The sequence below is a fragment of the Notothenia rossii genome (assembly GCF_949606895.1).
Source record: "Notothenia rossii genome assembly, chromosome: 4".
In the NCBI taxonomy this organism is placed as follows: Eukaryota; Metazoa; Chordata; class Actinopteri; order Perciformes; family Nototheniidae; genus Notothenia; species Notothenia rossii.
The window spans coordinates 24,549,609-24,569,072 of NC_136902.1; the positions used below are offsets into that span (position 1 = coordinate 24,549,609).

The 19,464-nt window shown below is 40.6% G+C and overlaps 1 protein-coding gene across 1 annotated transcript in view; it reads left to right on the forward strand.

Annotated features, from left to right (window-relative positions):
* The window catches only part of LOC307036054 (kazrin-like), a 182,975-nt gene that overhangs the window by 51,775 nt on the left and 111,736 nt on the right, over positions 1-19,464 (forward strand). The window contains 1 exon segment of the mRNA XM_079676036.1: positions 11,500-11,686. Coding sequence (XP_079532162.1) covers positions 11,500-11,686 — 187 coding nt within the window.

A 19,464-nucleotide genomic window follows, 5' to 3' on the forward strand; every position in this document is an offset into this window, starting at 1 on the left:
ATCTTTTAATGAGGCTATTGTATATTTGGTTGGCTCTGAACTGCATCTTAAAAGAGGTTTTCTGTAGTGTAACATTTCTTCTCATAATTCTGTATCAAATGAATATTGTATTTTTTCCACCAGCATTGTTGTTGTTGTTGAAGTGTAGAAAAGCTTGTCAACAGGGTGCTATGCCTTTTGAAGCAAAGTGCTGTTGAAAGGATGCATCAAGCCAGCCAGCATCATCCCCCCTACAGCACCTAAACACAGCTCCTCTCAATCCTCGTCACCGAGAGGACGGCTGCTGAATACTGAGCAGAGGAGACAGGAGCTGCGTCTCAACCTGAAACACACAATTATTATCTCTCTCTTTCACTCTCTCTCACACACACAAAGACAGGCATACATGCACACACTTACACACACAATTAACTACACTAAATGAAACAGTACACACCTACACAGGGATTCTAGCTCCCAGAACACTAACAGCATCAGACGAGCAACCACACACTCCCTTTCAGCAGGAGAAATGGACCATCTGTGAGCTCTTCAGGCCACCAGCCAATGACATTGTTTAGGACTCTTTTTAACGACAGTCGTGAACTGCATTTTGAGTCTTTGTTCTGCCATCTCGAGCATTCGCTCTTTGAAAAAGCCTGTTTTGTTCTATGTTTTGCAAACATCTGCCTGTGTGTGGATGTAAAAAGAGCCACTGTAATAGAACAAAGCTTCTCCAATTTCTCAGCTACAGTATAATGTTAACTACAGTCATCTACAATGAATTAACAGAGGAGGTAAAACACACTTGCAATGCAAATTAGGCTTTATTTTGATACTGATCTTAAAAGGTTGAATATTGAGTTCCAAACAATTGCTTTCCTCTGATATCACCTATTGCTTAATTTGAAGTAATTTTATAGAGAGCCACTTTCTTATCTTTGAGTAGGCAGTTCAGACTTTAATATATTTTTGAACAATGGTTGATTGTAGCGTTGGATTCTGTAGACTCGTTTATTTAGGAACATAATTCCCAAAAATATTTTACATTTATATATTTGCTCATATTTGTTTGTAGTACTTTTGTATATTTTTTTACAATAAATTCAATGTTTTAAATAATTGTTATAGGCGCCCTCTAAAGCTAAGTTTTAGATTTCCTAATTGTGTTTTGTTTCTCTACTGGGACATGTCTCCATGCTTTAATGTTCAAAAAGCTCTTTATTTTTCTCATACTGCCTGTGCTGCAGCACCTCTTTTCACCCTCTGTCTGAAACCAGAGCCGAGTCTGCTCTGATTGGTTAGCTGGCCGGCTCTGTTGTGATTGGTCTACAGCTAAGAGATATCTCCTTCCTTAGCCTGCATCACTTACAACAAGTTGAAGCGCTGGCCAATAGAAGCGTTAGTGATGTCACTATGTCGACAATGTTAACAAAGGACTACAATCGAGGCAAGGGGTGAGTATGTGGGAGAGAATCTTCCTCCGTTTGGGATTGTAGCCTTTGTAGACCATTTACATGCACCACAACCTAGGGCTGCTCGATTATGGCAAAAATCATAATCTCGATTATTTGGGTCAATAATTGTAATTGCTATTATTAAATGCGACTATTCATTGACTTTGAAAACATCCATTTATTGCACTTTAAAACGAATACAAATAATAATTTGAACTTTTTTACTGTTGAAATATACGTTCAGGGTAATCAACTGAAAAACCAATACAAAATAAAATAAAATAAATTATACATTCATATCTACATTTAAATAAATAATATCAAAATAATAAATAACAATAAACAAGATCAACAAACATGTTGCAGTGCACTTTCACAACCTGAAAACTCCTTAACATATAGCCAACATTTTGGTAAAACATATTCAACATATTCCACTCAGTTAAACATTAAAGGCTGGCCCACCGTCATGGTCCAAAAGTAACTTGAAATAAATGTTGAACTACAATTTAAGACCAAATAAAAATGTTTTGGCCATCATGGCAAATGCTGGTAGGGCTGCTCATGTCATCTCTTAAAGATTTTTTGCAAGAAACACCAGCCTGTTTACATGATCTGGTTTCAGAGATGAGCGCAGGCAGGCGACAATATTGCCAACTGTACTGAAGACTAGGATCTCGATTATTTGGGTCAATAATTGATATCACGATTATTAAAAACGATTATCCATTTACTTTGAAAACATCAATTTATTGGAGAAAAAAATGTGAACAGTATGTTTTTAACAGTTGATTACCCTGAACTTTAAGTATAATTCAACTGACAAACCAAAAAAAAAAAAACATTTAAAAAAAAAAAAAAATGTAATAACAATAATTAAAAAAATTATCGTTTTATTTCGATTACGTTGTTTTCGTAATCGTTGCAAGCCATAATCGCGATTTAAAATACGATTAATTGAGCAGCCCTACCACAACCAAAGAGAAAACCCCAAAAAGCCTAATGGCCCCTTTAACATAGCAATTTGTATGAATACTTTTTACCTTGTTATTCAGTTGGAAGATTTTTTAATAGTAAAGTTTATTTTTGAAGGTTAGGTTTGGGCACACAATCCACATCCATCTGTAACACAAACACAACCTTCAGATTCAGTTTGACTTGAAAGTATGTTCATCTTTTGCCTGTAAACCCGTGTAAGATCTTTGTTCCTGGCTTGTCTCAGTCAAAAGGAACGTGTATCTTCATTCTCATCAAAGCACACAAACCTGTTTTTGTCTGAGATTAGCCTAGCTGCTTGGTCTGCCCAAAACATTTCAGTATGCCATCTCTGTCTGGATCTGCCTCACGCTGACAGCAACCATGTGAGAGCATGAGGATGTGAGCAAGAGCTTAGTGAGAATGGAACAAGAGATTAGATAAATTGGGAGAGTTTAGATGAGCATACAGGATATTCCAATAAAAACACTCCCACTTCTAACCTGCTCACCCTTGTCGGAAAGAATGAGAAAGGTATCTGTGTGTGCCAACAGACTGTGTTTACCAGGCTGCATCTGTGTATTTGATTTCTTAGCAGTGCTGACAGCAGAGGCATCGATATCCATTCACTGGGAGTCTGTTCGCTGCCTGACATGAGCTGCTCAAGTCGTTGAGGTGACTATACAGTAATAACAGACATTGTTAAGGATAGAAAGATAACGAGAGACAAAGGAAAGCAATGAAGGAAAATCAAACGAATGAAAACTACCAATTTAGTTATTTTCATCAACAGAGGAATGAGATATTTTGTGTTCATACACAAACGGCATCTTTACTTTTCTTTGATTAGAAATAAAAATAAAACAATAACTGAGAAACTATGAAACTGTGCTCTAAATTATTTTTTGAACATCTGAATAGCATTGGTTCCCCATTGCTGGAAACAAGTTGAAGTTATATAAATAAAGAATTCTATATGTATTGCAAACACAATTAGTAGACTTAGGCTAGTTTCCTTTTTATTCCAAAGAAACTTTTAAAGACAAATTGTACACATGTACACATCCAAATGTCAAACAACAATGTTTGACAACTGCCTTTGTGTGAAGGATTCCTGTCCTACAATTTTTTTTAAATGTTGCACTTTTTCAAAATGTTTGAATAAATTCTTACATGAGACAACATCTGCACCCTACTTCAGAGAAAAGGAACTGAAGGGAGTGTTCTTCACTAGCACTTATATTGCTCCAACTAACAACTGTCTAGATATTCCCCTGGGGTTAGGCAGACAGTTTGTGACTGCACAGAGCCACCTATTTCCCATCCCTCAGCTTCTTAGCTTCTACTATCCATGTTCAGATAGTTTGAACAGTATAGGTACAGGAGTGTTCACAACAAGCAGATGAGTGCAGTAACCATAGTACCGTTTTTTCCTAAGGGGCGGGGTAATGCACTATCCTTTGCTTTAGAAAACAGTTGTTCTCAAACTTCAGCACAAAGCAGGATGGGATCATCAGTCATCTGTGTTGCATATGTGGATTCAGGCTCATTGTCTCAGAGTTATTCTTCTAATTTAATTTGATCCCTAATCTATTATTTCCTTTCACTGTATATCCCTTTGAGTACTTATTATCTGTTTTTTTTAAGATATCTTTGTGCCAGAGAGTGACTTTATTTGGGATAAAGAGTGAAAGCTAGTCACAGAGGGGAGGACATTGCCTGTAATGTTCGCCCGGCTCAGGATTCAAACCGGCTTACTAGGCAGCGTTCACCGCACATGGGCCGCCAGCTCTAACCACTGAGCTACCCGGTGGCCCTGAATACTAATCTTTAACATCTTACACTTTACAAATAGTCTCTTTTACTATTCAGCCAGGCTTAGATGCGTTCATTGAGGATATTGAGAAGCAGCTGGATAAGGGAGGACCAATGCTCTGTTGCCAATTTATATCAATGCATGGGAATAAGTCTGAAGACATCTTGTTTTTCTGGCACAAAACTCACCTGCTTTATCATATCAGACTTTAATCAATTGAATACATTAAATCAATCATAGCTGTAAAATGCATCTCAAATCTAGCCATTGATCTTGCGAAGGGGTGCTTTGCTTTCATCCTGAATAATAAAAACGTAATTGCAAATTTTCTTTAGAAATTCTGGGTTGTTTGGTTATAATACTGACTCATGCGAGAAGGAACAGAATAGTTTCTGATCCTGTCACGTAGGATATGTTTCCCAAATGTGAAATCTCTATTTGTGGAAGGAGCCTGAGGGCATGTTCAGTTTCATTCCTTTGGTGGCTGTCTGCAGCCTCTACCCAAGTGACAAGATGTAAGACGTTCTGCACAACAGTGGGCATAATTGACACAGACCTGGTGTATGTTAGGAAACATTGCTTTACTCTCAGTATCTCTCTTTTACTCAATACCCCCCTCTATTTGTACCCTGCCACCACAGTGTGTGTGTGTGTGTGTGTGTGTTTGTTATTTGTGTGTTCAGAATCTGCAGTGAAAGGTTTTTAGCTTTGCCCTATTCTCCCCTAAGATAATCTTTATAAGAGATCAAGATAATGTTTAGATACAAAAAACATTTTCTCACTCCGGGGACGTTACATATTTTCCTTTTAACAGGAAAAAAAAAACAAGCAAACCCAAGAGCATGGCCTGCATCACAGCACCTTTTCCACCTCATTGGCTGGCCTTTCCAGATGCTATCAATGAGCAGGTGATTTTGGTGCAGCCCATAAGTTCTGCATTGCAGAGGTATAGTCTGAATCACTAAACAGAGATTGTGCTCTAGCTATCTTTACATTGTATTTCTATTATCTGCACAGCAGCCACCCTGACTACTGTGAGCACAAAGCACCATAAATAGATTCTTCTTGCTAGTGCTGAAAAAAATGATTTTGCTTTGTCTCATAATTGGATTGATTAAATACATATATCATCTTTAATATCAGGCCTATAGTATTAATGTGTGTTTTTACATGATTACACAATGCAGTGATTAATTATTGAACTGGCGAAAATAAACTATACAACATACCTCGGCCCATGGCTGTCTGAATATTTGAGCAATTTCATTCAAAAAAAATGTCATATATAATACAACTGTTCTGTAAATAACTTTACTTTAAATCATGTCAGTCTCGTTTCTGAATTATACTAGCAAGCATCATTTTTAGTAAGTTAACAGTTAAACATTTTTCTTTTGCAAGACGGATACATTTGATGATAATTTTAACTGCTAGTTTATTACAAACTGCTTTTGGTGGAGAACACAGAGATTAAACTACCACCTGAAAACATGAAAAGAGCAAATATGTTGTAACAGTGAAAGATATTTTACTTTCTCTGTGTTTCTTTTACCACCACAGCTGGATTCTGTTTTGTGTTGTTGCTAGGCAACAAATACTGTTACAGTGAATACTTGTGAGTCTTGACTGTTATTGCTTAGTAACACAATTATGCCCCAGTAAGTAAAAACTGAAATCCGCGAGGCTTGAAAACCACAGAGCTCAGTGCTCAAACTTTTTTTGCATGACTTAAGTTGAATCCGGTGACTTGGCTGCAAAAGGCCGGTGACAATGAAGAACGGTCGCACAGCACCGAGCCCACTCCTCACTGTCTCTTTTCATATGCTAATCCAAAGCCACAGCACGCCCACCAATTACTGATCCTCAGTCAGCCAGTGGGTCCCGATTCCCTCCACTGACCAGCAGACATATTGAAAACCCCCTGGGAGAGACATCATTTATGTGATGTACACAAAGACATTAATCAAGTTTACTTCTCATGTTCACTTAACTCACAATTAACCAGTAGCTATTCTTAGATTTATGAGATAAAAATGGTCATCTGAAAAAACGACTTATAAAAACTCAAACATTTCTTTGAGGATGTGATTCATTTTCCAGCTGCTGCTCCATATGGCGTTCTGGGTAAAAGCCAATTATAATAACCAAGGGCAACAGTGCTGTCTGCATGGCTCTATTCTGTTTTTAATCCGGTTTCAGTTGGTATGGAGATTGGGAAAGATAAGTACACAAGTTCTCCATGCTAAGAAAAAGTTGAAGGAACTGAAATCGGATTCAGTCCTGCTCCCCACCCCTGGCTCCCCACCCTGGCTCCCAAAAGCTTCTCTTCCCAAAACTGTCAATTAACCTAAACAAGAAAAATGTAACCTAGGAAAGTTTAAACCACATAATGGATCAAGACAAACTGAATGTAGGTCTGATTTCACATGTTGGTGCACACAGTTTTTGTCTGCGTAATAAGTCAAATATTTTGGGTAAATGGGAGTTTTTGGGGGGAAAACTGTCCAATTTTTCTCCCGTTTTTATAAACATTCTAATTTATTACTGATGTATTTTCTTCAATACCCTTCACCAAAAAGAAAACATATCAGCCTACATCAGTCTCATATTTTACCTGCCTTCATCTGTCAAGTGAAAAGATTTCTTCCCGATCATAGTAAGCTTATAAAATCCTAGATCGGCATGTAGCGTCTCTCCTGTCGGGCCGCTGTCAGTCGAGGAGTCAATCACACCGGACTGCAGTGAGGAAAAATTAATCAGCTGGTTCAGAAGTAGTTTAGTGGACTTCACTGACAGCCAGAACTGAGAGTGTCGCAGCAGCCAACAGACTGGAACCGCTGCCTGGCCTCAAGCTGCTTCCTGTTTCTCGACCATAGTAAGCGCTCCAGTGACGTCACTTTGAATAGTTTGTGAAGTTAACAGCCTGCCATGCTGTTGCCCCTACATTCCTCTCTGTACGATTACACCAGTGTTAATTTCATCAACGAAAACTATGACGAAAAATGTTCGTCAACGACCTTTTTTACATGACTAAGAGGAAACGATGACGAGCTAAAAATAGATTTTTGATAATAAAAACGACTATTTTGTTTTCGTTTACGAGACGAGATGGGACTAAGGTGTTAATGGTGGACTATCGGACATTCAAAATGCAGGATATTTTCCCCCAATTGTCCGTCTTGTTTGTCAAAAATGCATCCCTGTCATTGGTTGAATTAGTTGGGATTCTGAATCTGCACACGTTACTCATATTACACAAGTAAAGGGTTAAGAGAGTGAAATGTGGCTTTACGAATTTTCAAAATGAACACTGAATTACACAGCTTAAAACATGTCACCCTAGGTAATATGTATGCCAACATATAGTATAAGCAGGTTTACTGACAGGATACACACTCCTGAGAAAAGACAAACAGTGTAAGGGGTGCTATAGAAGATATATACACAGATAAAAACAAATCCACTCACTTCAGATACCACCGCATCTTTATTACCCAGATGGGTCCAATAGACTTTTATTACACCTGACAAGAGATGAATTCCATTAATGAACATCAAGTGACTGTGTGTGTGTGTGTGTGTGTGTGTGTGTGTGTGTGTGTGTGTGTGTGTGTGTGTGTGTGTGTGTGTGTGTGTGTGTGTGTGTGTGTGTGTGTGTGTGTGTGTGTGTGTGTGTGTGTGTGTGTGTGTGTGTGTGTGTGTGTGTGTGTGTGTGTGTGTGTGTGTGTGTGTGTGTGTGTGTGTGTGTGTGTGTGTGTGTGTGTGTGTGTGTGTGTGTGTGTGTGTGTGTGTGTGCGCGCGCCCTCCCCTGTGACTAATGTATCATATGCAGCAGCAGGGTCGTCTATAAATAACAACATGATGTTCATTTACTGAGCGGGAGGGGTGACTTGTGTCTGGGCAGATTGATGAACGGGTGGAGTGCATGTGTGTGTTGTTCCCCATTCTTTCGCTCACATGCGGTCGGTCAGTTTTATGTGAGACAACAGAGTAGACTTTAATATTGAGCACACAGAGTGCCTGAGGCAAGCGCAACGATCTTTCTGGAAGTACACAAACCTTTCTCGCCAATTTGTGCATTGTGATGGCCAATATGTGCGAACCACATGCAGTATGGGTAAGGGTGAAACTTCACAAAAAGCTGGGAAACAACAACAACAGCAGAGTGAGTGGGCATGCTCTTGACAGCCCGATGTCAGATTACAGCAGAGAAATGCAGGATTGAGTAACTATCCACAGTAGTTAATTATAAGTGCGTATTCCTTTACAACAGTTAATAGTCTATACTCTAGAGTGAATTCTTAGAACACTGAACATACTTTTTCTTTTAGCTTTCCTTGATATATCATTATTGTGCCTCCATCTTTTCAAGTACAGGTCTTGGGTTCAGGTGCCCTGCCTTGTGTAAATGCCTAATTTCCATAGCGTGGTTCGACCCTTTTCTCTATTTCTTTTTCCACTGCAGCAGATAGTATCCCTTCAGTGTAGGCGGGATTAGCTGGCTGTCGTAGCTAAACCACATCAAACTGCCCTGACATCATCTTCCCTGCTTCTCTTCCCTGGATGCTTTCATTGGCAGTCAAACAGAGGAAAATCTCCACTTTGTGAATTGTAGCCCATGTTGAGGTTCTGGGTGCTCTCATCTTTAAAAAAAATCTAAGTCTAGTCAAAAGACAGTTCCATCTTATTACAAAACGTGTTCCTATTGAGAGGAGCCTGGCCTTTTTTAAATGGCAGGTTTGTGCAGGATGTTCACTGTCGTGCTAATGACTTCTGACCATTATTGGTCTGCAGTGTTTCAACTCCACATAATAGTGACAACTCCGCTCATTTAGAAACTCAACTGCAGTGTTACCAACAAAAGTACCAAGTTACTATGAACAACTTTTGCTGATGGAAAACCGAAACCCCCCCCCCCCCCCTCCGCCGGCATTATAATGTCCGTCTTTTCACTGAATTGTCGTCTTGAAAAGGGTACTCACAACAATTCCGCAACAACTTCATCCTCACCTGTTGCACTTGCCATTTCAACGTTAAAAACAATAAAACGGCCTGAATTGCTTCGTCGCATTCATCTAGATTCTAGATCCTCTGTCTCGAGCGAGTTAACTAGCGGGCCTTCTAGAGTACCCTGGAACTGAGGGAAACTCTGAAAGAATACGCCCATTGGCTATAAATCAATATATGATTGGTTGATCAAACTGTCAGTCCAAACGTACGCTCTCATTCAGTGCAACGGCCAGGGCATTCGATCAAGGATGTAGAATACCTTGGTTGAAGGATATTCTACCCAGAGACCCAGAACAAGATCTTATTGGTTGCTTTCTTTTCTAACACAAAACCACTGAAATGCGTAGTGCATGGTCCGAGAAGGACAAACAAATCAACGTAACACTGTAATATTACAGATCAACAACACAGATACCATTCTCATTTATTCATTTTATATACATTTTATTTATATAATTAAATCGATTTTTTTGTTTGTGTTATCTGAGTGTTCCAGGGTATGCTCTGAATACCTTCAATGCCCTGACGGTTCGCCTCTGGTTTCTGTCCTATTAGTGTCCAGTATCCGTCCCTTTCTTATCTGTTTGCTGGTTATTACTTGACATTTTGAATGTCATTGTCAACTAGACAATGCTTCAACTAGAATAAAAGCAAAAGCAGTTTTCCCACCCTGACTGCAGGTACAGTACTTTGAACAATACCCCTCTGTGCTGCAGCAGAGAGGAGAGAGACACTTTAATGTTTCCTTCTCTGAGAGTGAAGAGCCTTATCTGTAAACAGGTGGCAGTCACTGTGTGCTGTTGCATCAGTCGCCTTTCAGTCTTCTTTAAAAAAGGAAAATAGGGATAAAAGCACAGCAGAACTAAGGAGTGGTATTATATACAGTATAATAAAGACAGAAGGAGACTTTGAGGTGTGTTAGTCCTCTGTGAGTTTATGAAAATGTTGTGATTAACCAGTCTGAATGGGGAAGTTCGCTTAGGATAAAGGAGTGAGCAACGTTCTCCACATTCCCAGTTTTAATGGGAAAAAGCACATGTTCTCAAATTTGCGCGCACATTTTCAAGGTCAAAATATAAATAATAAATCTACATTCTTAGCATTCTTTTGGTTTTATTATTATACGCAGGGCTGCAAATAACTACTTTCATTACCTATTAATCTTGATTGAATGTTTGAACATTGCTCAGTTTATAACCAAAGCACAAAGATATTTATTTCCAATAAAAAAAACTCACAAGTGAATCCTCACATTTGTTGGCAGGGATTATCATTTCGTTTTTGTTTTTTTAAACTTTTTGTTGACTGAGTGACTTAAACAAACTATTCCCTCAAACGTTATTACGGTTTCAAAAGAGCTCAATTTCAAGTTATGTCATTTTCAAAGCGGACCTTTTTAAAAACTGTGATAATTGCAGTGATCCTGTAATGAAAGAATTGTTTTCATAACTATTTCAAAAATGTTCCCGCAACTGCCTCTTTGTCAAACTAATGATTTCCTTCCCATTGTCCATGAGTGCAGGGAGGGAGGTGCATGCGGTATAAACAGACTGAAAAGAGGAAAGGCTGAAGTGTTCTCTGAAGTCAGTTTTATAGCTCAGTGCAATGTGTTGTGTTCAGTCAAACACACAATCCCTGAACTTTGCAGTATTATCTCCTAAAGACAGCTGTGCTGAGGACCTCTGACTCCCATGTGCTTATATGGGCTAGCTCACTCCTCCCCCCTGCATTTCTCTGCAAATGGTACAGTCCATTTAAAAAGGTGCTTGTCGTCTCTCAATGCTCTGTGTCCTTTCAACAGTCAGCTGCAGGGAGCACATTTCACCGGGGCAGTGCTGGCTCTCTATAACACACACACATACACACACACACATACACACACACATACACATACATACACACACACACACATACACACACACACACACACACACATGCGCTCTCATGCTGTTACGGTACTCTCAGGCACACACACTAACCGGCATGCTTGCACACTGACACACTCACACTACGCATACATTATCTCTAGAGCGCAAACTTCTTACAGCAGTTACACATTTCCCCTGAGCTGGATGCCTCTCTTTAAGGGAATGGACAAACTGCTCTAAAGGATTTTGGAACTTGGCTTTCTTATAAAGAAAGGGGAGAAATAACAGACAGAAAAGGAGAAGGAGGAAGGATTTATTTGGGGACACGTTCCTTCACTGGAGATGTACAACTTGTCAGTATGACACCTTGTCCGGATTCCCCTCTCCTCCTCAGGCAAAAATCCTGAAAATGATGGATGACAACAAGCAGCTGGCTCAGCGCATCGATGGGGCCATTCAGTCCGCCAGCCAGGAGGTGACCAACCTGCGGTCCGAGCTGAGCGCCACCAGCCGCAGACTGGCCGAGCTGGGGGCCACCGACTCGGGCAGCATGCTGGAGACCCTGCAGCACAACCACAACGGTAGGACAGCCCCTCGGAGAGTGGAGTGAGACTGTGCTGAGAAGCTGCGAACATGTGGGGAAGGATGAGTGCACTCTGATGCAGCGCTGTATGATCTCGCTGTGTGTGTTCCTGCATGTCATGGAGTTGAAAAAGCCTCTGCTCATGCCTCTTTCTGTGTAAAGTTAGCAAGTGGGTTGAACAAAAGAGGTGAGGCGTTCCTGCTGGCTTGTGTCCACTCTGAGTTCTCCCACAAATCCCCTCTCATGTTGAATAAATAAGCTTTTGAACCTTTCAGAGGGGGGGAGTGCTGCACTTTAGTGAAGGCAGAGTGGGTAAAGTTACAACCTCTTTTCACTGTCGGGCACTCGCATTCGGTTCTCCCTTAACTGGGCAATGGATCTGTGTCTCTCGAGTAGGAAGGGAAAAGGGGGCTGGTTTTAGGGTTGCCGTGGGTTACTGTTACCGAGAGCTGGTTTGAATGGCTGCCCAGTTTGTAGAATGCTGTCGTGTGTGTGTGTGTGTGTGTGTGTGTGTGTGTGTGTGTGTGTGTGTGTGTGTGTGTGTGTGTGTGTGTGTGTGTGTGTGTGTGTGTGTGTGTGTGTGTGTGTGTGTGTGTGTGTGTGTGTGTGTGTGTGTGTGTGTGTGTGTGTGTGTGTGTGTGTGTGTGTGTGTGTGTGTGTGTGTGTGTGTGTGTGTGTGTGTGTGTGTGTGTGTGTGGCTGGCCGGGTTGTGGTGCAGCTGCACTGTTTGTCCTTTTCTAACTTTTTTGTCCTACACTGAGTTTTGACATATACAAAGGTAACAGATGTGAGTTTTTGTGTACATGCATAAGCACGGGTGGCATCATTAGCATGTGTGCCCATGCTGTCATGTCCTTTCAGCTTCTGGCACACACATATTACTCACACACTCTTGCTGTTTCCATAGAAGTCAGCTGGTACACTGAGCCGGCTGAGAGGATACGTTTCTTCTTGGCCTTGGGAGCACTCTTCTTTGAAACCACATATCTTTGGGATACTTCTGAGTTATTTGGTCCCCAGTTGACCTCTGTAGTGTTTTTTTTAAAAGAGGGAAATACACAGCTGGTCAGGAACAGTTTGGTCATGTGTCAGCATTGTTTTCAATGGACTGCCGCTGTTGCTTTGTTTTTCAGCTTTTTCTTTCAGCTTGTGTGTGTGTGTGCCTTGCGGTATCCCTTTAACCCTGATGCACGCTCACACTCCTGCTGTTTCCATAGCAGTGTGTGTGCCAGTGCGAGTGACGGCAAGCATTCCTCTGGGGGGGTTAGAGCACTGATGTCATTGTGCTTGTTGCTGCTTCACTGCTTAGCTGAAATTAGGCCTGATGTGTGCATGTTCAGTGGTGGAATCACGTTCATCTGTCGAGAAGATTCATAAAACATGTTTATTCTTATTCTCAAAATGTTTCTGAAATGATACACATTAAGAACATGGCATCTACGGTTTCTGTACATTCCCCACATAAAAGGATTTTGTCAGATATAATTGTCCAGAAATATGGTGTTAAGCGGTACTGAGTGCCCATTTTCTCAACATCAATGACAAATGCCTACATCCTTTTGATAGTAACGACTAAGGTTTCTGATTCCTGGCTTGGTTTGGCCTGTATATCTTTCCTCTGTCATTGTCAATAAGCCTTTTTTTTTTTCTCTTTACACCCATCTCTCACTGTCTGTGTCAAGACAGCCCTTTCTCTCTTCCAAGCTGTTCTTTACAAGCCCAGGCTGTATAATAGAAACGGCTGGGCATAGGGGGGATTATGTAATTTATCACCAGTGTCTCTGTTGGGAAGGGAGGTGTGTGCTAAGGGTAGCTGGTTCATTGCACAGCTGACAGTGGGAGTCCTGGGGGAGATTTGCTGGGGGTGCTACCTGGCACATCACTACCAACAGAAGTAACCTTGCTAGCTTACCTTAATTGCATTTGCTCTGCCTGGGGGTTTTCATCTGCATGTTCTTTTCATCCCAGCAAGTAAAAATGTTTGGATAAATCTTTGTAGGGATGTCCCAATACCAGAGACGAGTATGTAACATAGGGTCTTGTTGCGATCAAACCAGGGACACCAGGTTATATATTTTCTTTTGTGCAAATTGGGACACGGATCAGTTTTATAAACTTTGGTCGGCTACTCTATTGTTTGCTTTCCCCAGAGAAACAGTGACAATGTGTGAACAAGCAGTGTACATTGACCTACTTGATATACTTTCCCTGTGTTTAGCAACCTTTTCTACTTAGCCTGTGTTTAGCAACCTTTTCTACTTAGAAATACGGCTCCTTATTACTTGGCTTTATGTCCCTTACTTATCCCGAGCTTACTTTGTGTCTGAGATGAAACAAATGTGCTTATATGCAAGTTGATAGATAAAGCTTTGAATATTTTTTACTGCAGCTGATTGTACTCTCACCACCTATCGTGAGTTATGACCATTTTTATTTATTTAGCAATGAATGGTTATGAGAGAAGGTCAGTCGTATTGCATTTATTGACCCATCCATTCTGATACTTTCAAGTATTTAAGTCAAGCTTGGTTGGTCAAGCATTCACAAGATTATTGCTGCCTTAACCCAAAGGGCATGCAACTCTATCTGAACCTCATCAAAAGATTTTACACGATGTCTGGTAAATCATTTGAGTTATAATCCCTGTAATAATTAAAAATACAAAAATATATTTACCTTCAAGGATCCAGAAGATTAAGAATGATTTGGGCCTATTATATCATTTAGCATAGAGGATTTGCTGTCTCTATACATCATTAATGAGCAGACAAGCGCTGCATGTTTAAATGCTCCTGAGGCTACAGTTTGATGGTGTTCTCTAATTCTGTTCACGGAAAGCCTCCTTGGCCATTGCCGTTAGATATTAAACAGGATTAAGAAGATTGTGAGTCTATTTGGTTAAAGAAGTATCTCCACCAGAGGTGAAGGGAAGAGCAAATAAGACGTGACGCTTGTAATACCATTAGTCAGGGCTTTAGGAATTGGAAGGAAATACGAGCCAGTTCTCCAGACCAGCCGCAGCACAGCATGTTGCATCGGGTGTTATTATAAGGTTTAACCTCTATTTCAAAAGCACCTTAAAGTAGGGCTGACACCTCTCAGACTGGCCCCACCTGCAGGCTCCAGGTCGATGCAGCATTGTGATGGCCAGCCATTCATCAATACAGGACTTTGAAAGCGAGAGGCTAAGCTTTTATCCACTAGCTGTATGGCATACACATCAGGCATCTTACAACAGAAGAAGAGCAGCACATTTCTGCCTCCTCTCTGTACTTTTGAGTACTCGAATATTTAAAAACTGTCACAGAAACATCTATCCTCCCTCAGTTTTACTCGGCGTGGAACAAAAACGCACACACTGCCTGTTCTAAAGATTGTCTTCCCATATATAACATGGCATTTCAGGGAACAATTTATGATTATAATTGTTATGTTCTGCTCAGCGGGGTTTCCGCAATTCTGTGTACAGCGTTACCACTCAATTGTCAGTTATATAGAGAGAGACTACTCGCACCGTAAATGCTTCATTAACATCATGAAGAGCTTGGACATTTGTATTCCTGCTCTGTGCAGAATACACACGTTCATGCACTCGCACGTGTGACATGCATCCCTTATTCACACTCTGACAATCAACACTTACCAAAAACTAATGTTAAAGGGAAAATGCATTGCTTCATTTTGTTTCAGACTAGATTTAAACATGTAGAGCAAGTCATCCCAGGGCTACTTATCTAAACTAAGCATTTATTTGAGGCAATATGAAATTATTAGAAATACAGATAGGCTCTATTCAAACGCTCAACTGTTTTAGACTTACCATTCATTCGAAAATATATGAATTAAATACAGGATTTGCATAATTTGGAGAAACACTTTTATATCTCAGGCTTTTGAAAATGTCAACAGGCTCTTACATTATGGCCTACCCTCTTCAATTAAGATAATGTATGCAAAAGAGCCTTTTTTTGTCACCACTTTCTTGTTAAAAGTATAATTTGAGCGCTTAGTTAGTTCCATTACATTGCACTGATTTTAATTGATGCATACCAATAGCCGTGGAAAAAAAGTGTGTTAAATAAATCCTAATGATTTTGGTTTATTTGAGTAATTTATTATATTTAACGAAAATATCAACTTACATAGATATAAGTCGCCTAGTTATGAATTATATACTACTACTTCAAATATTTGTCACATAAGGAACAGAGAGCAACATTTTTGGGACTCAATCTGTATGTTTTCTTTGTGCTTTTATATACGGTACTTAAGTTTCACAACACATCTCCAGATGTAAACACATGTAATCACTGCCTTTGCTGCATCAAGCAAAAATATAATTTCCCACATTGTTTATTGTTGAGTTTTAAATCACATCAAAGTCCTTCAAGCTAAGAACGTTGTCACAGATTACAGGTTTTGCCTCCATGAATTGCTTTCCTGCTGTCTCTAGTCTGATTAGACGATGTCTGGAAAAACCTGACATTTTCCAGCAGCTAATGCCTTCATACCCTTTACACTCCCTTTCATTGATTTGATGAAGAGGGATAGGTTTAAAGCTGCTGCCACTCAGAAAGGCATGCGGTGCAGAAAGCCAGCTGAGAGACTCAAAAGCAAAGACACAATAAGACAGGAAAGAGAAAACAGGGGTATCGCACTCACAAAAGACTGCAATGAATTACCTCATGCTGTGAAAATGACACCAAATCTCATTAGTGTTTCCGTAGATTCTCTGTCTATGGCAATGCAAAACTTAATGACTTGTGGGGAGGCACAGTGATAGTCCTCCTCAGGTTTCCTGTTTATGGCACGTTTTATTTGATAAAGTTACCCAACAGATGGTTTCTCATCAAAGCAGTACTCACAAGTGCAACACAAATTGGAAACGCCACAAATGCCTTTGGCAAATTCATTTAGATCCTCTGTTGGCACCAACCGCAGTAACTTCCTTAATGAATCCCACATTTAGAAGGAATCACCACTCACTGAAGTTCGTATTTCAAATGGAACGACCCATGTCAAGATAATTAATAAGGCTGAAACCTGAACATGGGGTTGAAAGTAGTAATTCCTTGGTTGTAAAGCATCTTAATGATGAATGATGTTATTCTGAAACCATATGCTTAAAGGTCACTCATTTACTTGCACATGTAGTCATCAAGCGGGTGAGAGAACCCTCTGAATTAGATTGATTACAATGCAGTGTAAAGTTAAGGATATGACATGCTGCCTCTTGCGCAAGTTATACACACACACACACGAGCAGAGGAGCAAAGTGTTTTCCAGACGGTCATCAGTTGTCATAAGGCCTTGAGACACTGTCAGTGGCTTTGTTTGACATTACAACTCTAGTATTAATACATTCATCCCCCCTACTACTACACACACCTTTTTATTTTTTATTCTCCACCTGAATAAACAATTTGATGCCCTTCATAGCATTCGGGTAGGTCAGGTCTGTATGCATATTTGATGTTTTGGGCTGGTCGCAGTCCGCATTAATGAGTGGCTCTCAGCTGTGTAAATGAATGCTGCCCTTCTTCCTTCAGCCTAACGTTCCTGAAAACTGATGCTAACAGACCTCTCATGCTACGCGGCAGATGGCGTGAGCGAGTGTGTTCAGTATCCGTTGACATTGTACATATTCAGATGTCATGAATTGCAAAGCTGTTTCATGCAAAACTGTAGGAGTAGGGGTCAGATTGGGGGTGGACCAAGTGATCAAGGACCGCATAAATATCACTCTTCCCACAGAAAGACATTACAGAGAAGATCTGGTGTTATTCGTAGCTCTTTGAAGGTGACAGTCCAGTATAATAGATTGGGCACCATGTGGATAGACTCCTGTGACCAATGATTACAACTCATTAATTTGATGGAAAGCTTCATTAGTGGAAGATGGTGGGTGGTGGGCTTCATTGTTTTTTATACTGTATCGACTGTGATACCCTTATTAGTCTCTGGATGGTCCTCATATTATAAGTTTGCCACAGGGCCGAGCTCAAACATATTAAAGCCAACCCCAGATAACGTGGGTGAGAGTCATTTGTATTGTTGCCAGTGATCCAGTGAAAATAAATGAGAACCAAATAAATGACAGTGGATGGATCCATGCAAGGCTGAACTGCGAATACATCGGATGGGACACTGGCTCAGAAATCCGCACAGCGGAAGCTGATAGGTCTTCTCTGTTGCCCCAGAGAATGGCTCCTAATATACCAAGATAGGAGATGAGGGAAGAGTGTGCTCGTCAAGTGCGGAGCCCCACAGTGGTTTCTGAATGATGTGATGTGACGGGGATTTGGGGAAGAATTGGGGGGACTGGGGGGGGGGGTCCTTCTCTGTGGGGCATCCTTAGATGTTGTCAGCAATTACTCGCAATGAGGTGCAGTCAGACGATCGGCTGTGGCTGCAGCGATGATGAAATGACATTTCCCCTGTTCATCTTGCATTCCCCGAAGTGGTAGATGGAATGATGCTGTGGTGTGTTTGATCATTACAGAGTGCTGCAGCACTGTGCCAAGACGATGGGACTGTTGACGCCATCCTTATACTTTATCTCTATCTTGCAGTAAAAGTGTTTGGAAAGTATTTGTAGTATTACTGTATGTTTAAAAAAAAAAAAAGGACTTAAAGTTCTCCTATTATACTGTTTTTCAACAATATATTATAGGTCTCAGATATATACAAAACATGTCTCCGAAGTGTTTGGCTCCAAATACCAAACAGATCATTGTAGCATCCCATAAACCCCTCTGTTTCAGCCCTGTTTCAAAAGTGCTGATTCTCTGTCTTTACTTTAGATGAAAATAAGGAGCCACTCCCCATGCCCCTTTTGGATAATAGGTGACCTTTAAATGTGTTAGGCCGATTCATATTTACTGGTTCATTAATGACAGTTCAAAGCAGCTTCTAAGTCTACACAGTGTTAATTTTGGATCCTGGGGTACAGGGTGTGTGCAACCCAAGGCGATAAGGATATTTTGGGTGTAGGTAGGCCTATAGCCGAATAGAATTACTGCATAGCTCTGCAGCTCAGCATTGCTTTGCCTCGGAGCATTTTCAGACATACTGGTCCTGGGTCGGATTTCTCCTCTCACACATCCCACTGCAGCCGTTTAGGAGCTGACAAATAGAGCGGGATCTCGGATCAGTGATCCTGTAAAGCTTCTACTCGAGTGTCAAACGGCTTCCACCAGCTCACAAGGACCAGTCAGGGGAACTGCAAGTGTGTTTCAAATATTTTTGCGAGACATTGCCTTGAAATTGCTACATCGCTCTTGGAAAAGGGCACAGGATGTTATGTTCTTGGGCTAAACCAATGACGTTCAATGTTTAAAGACAAGGATCAGTGGGAGTCTCGAGGTACTCATGTTCAGCAGACACTAACACAAACACTCCTCTCCACCTCCCACAATTTGTACTTGACAGGCTGCCTGGAATGATGCCCTAAATCTTGTTGATGGTGTTGACTCTAGATAAGTTCATATTTTAGGAATATAAACAAGAGTTTCCTTGCTCTGTTGATTCTCTGGTCTATTTACGCAATGATCATGTTGAATTGAGGATAACTTTGTCTTTAAATCCTGTCACTTGTGAGTAAGATTTGGGGAATTTAGTTGTCTGGGAACAATTCCTTGTCTAGAGGCCAGGTGTTCCAAGTATGTTGTTGCCGTGACAGTTTCTTTGACTGAGATCACATAAAACACCTGTGCTTAGACCTCGTGTTCAGCTGTGAGTGTTGCCAGTGACAGAAGGCCAGAGGTCATGGCAGTA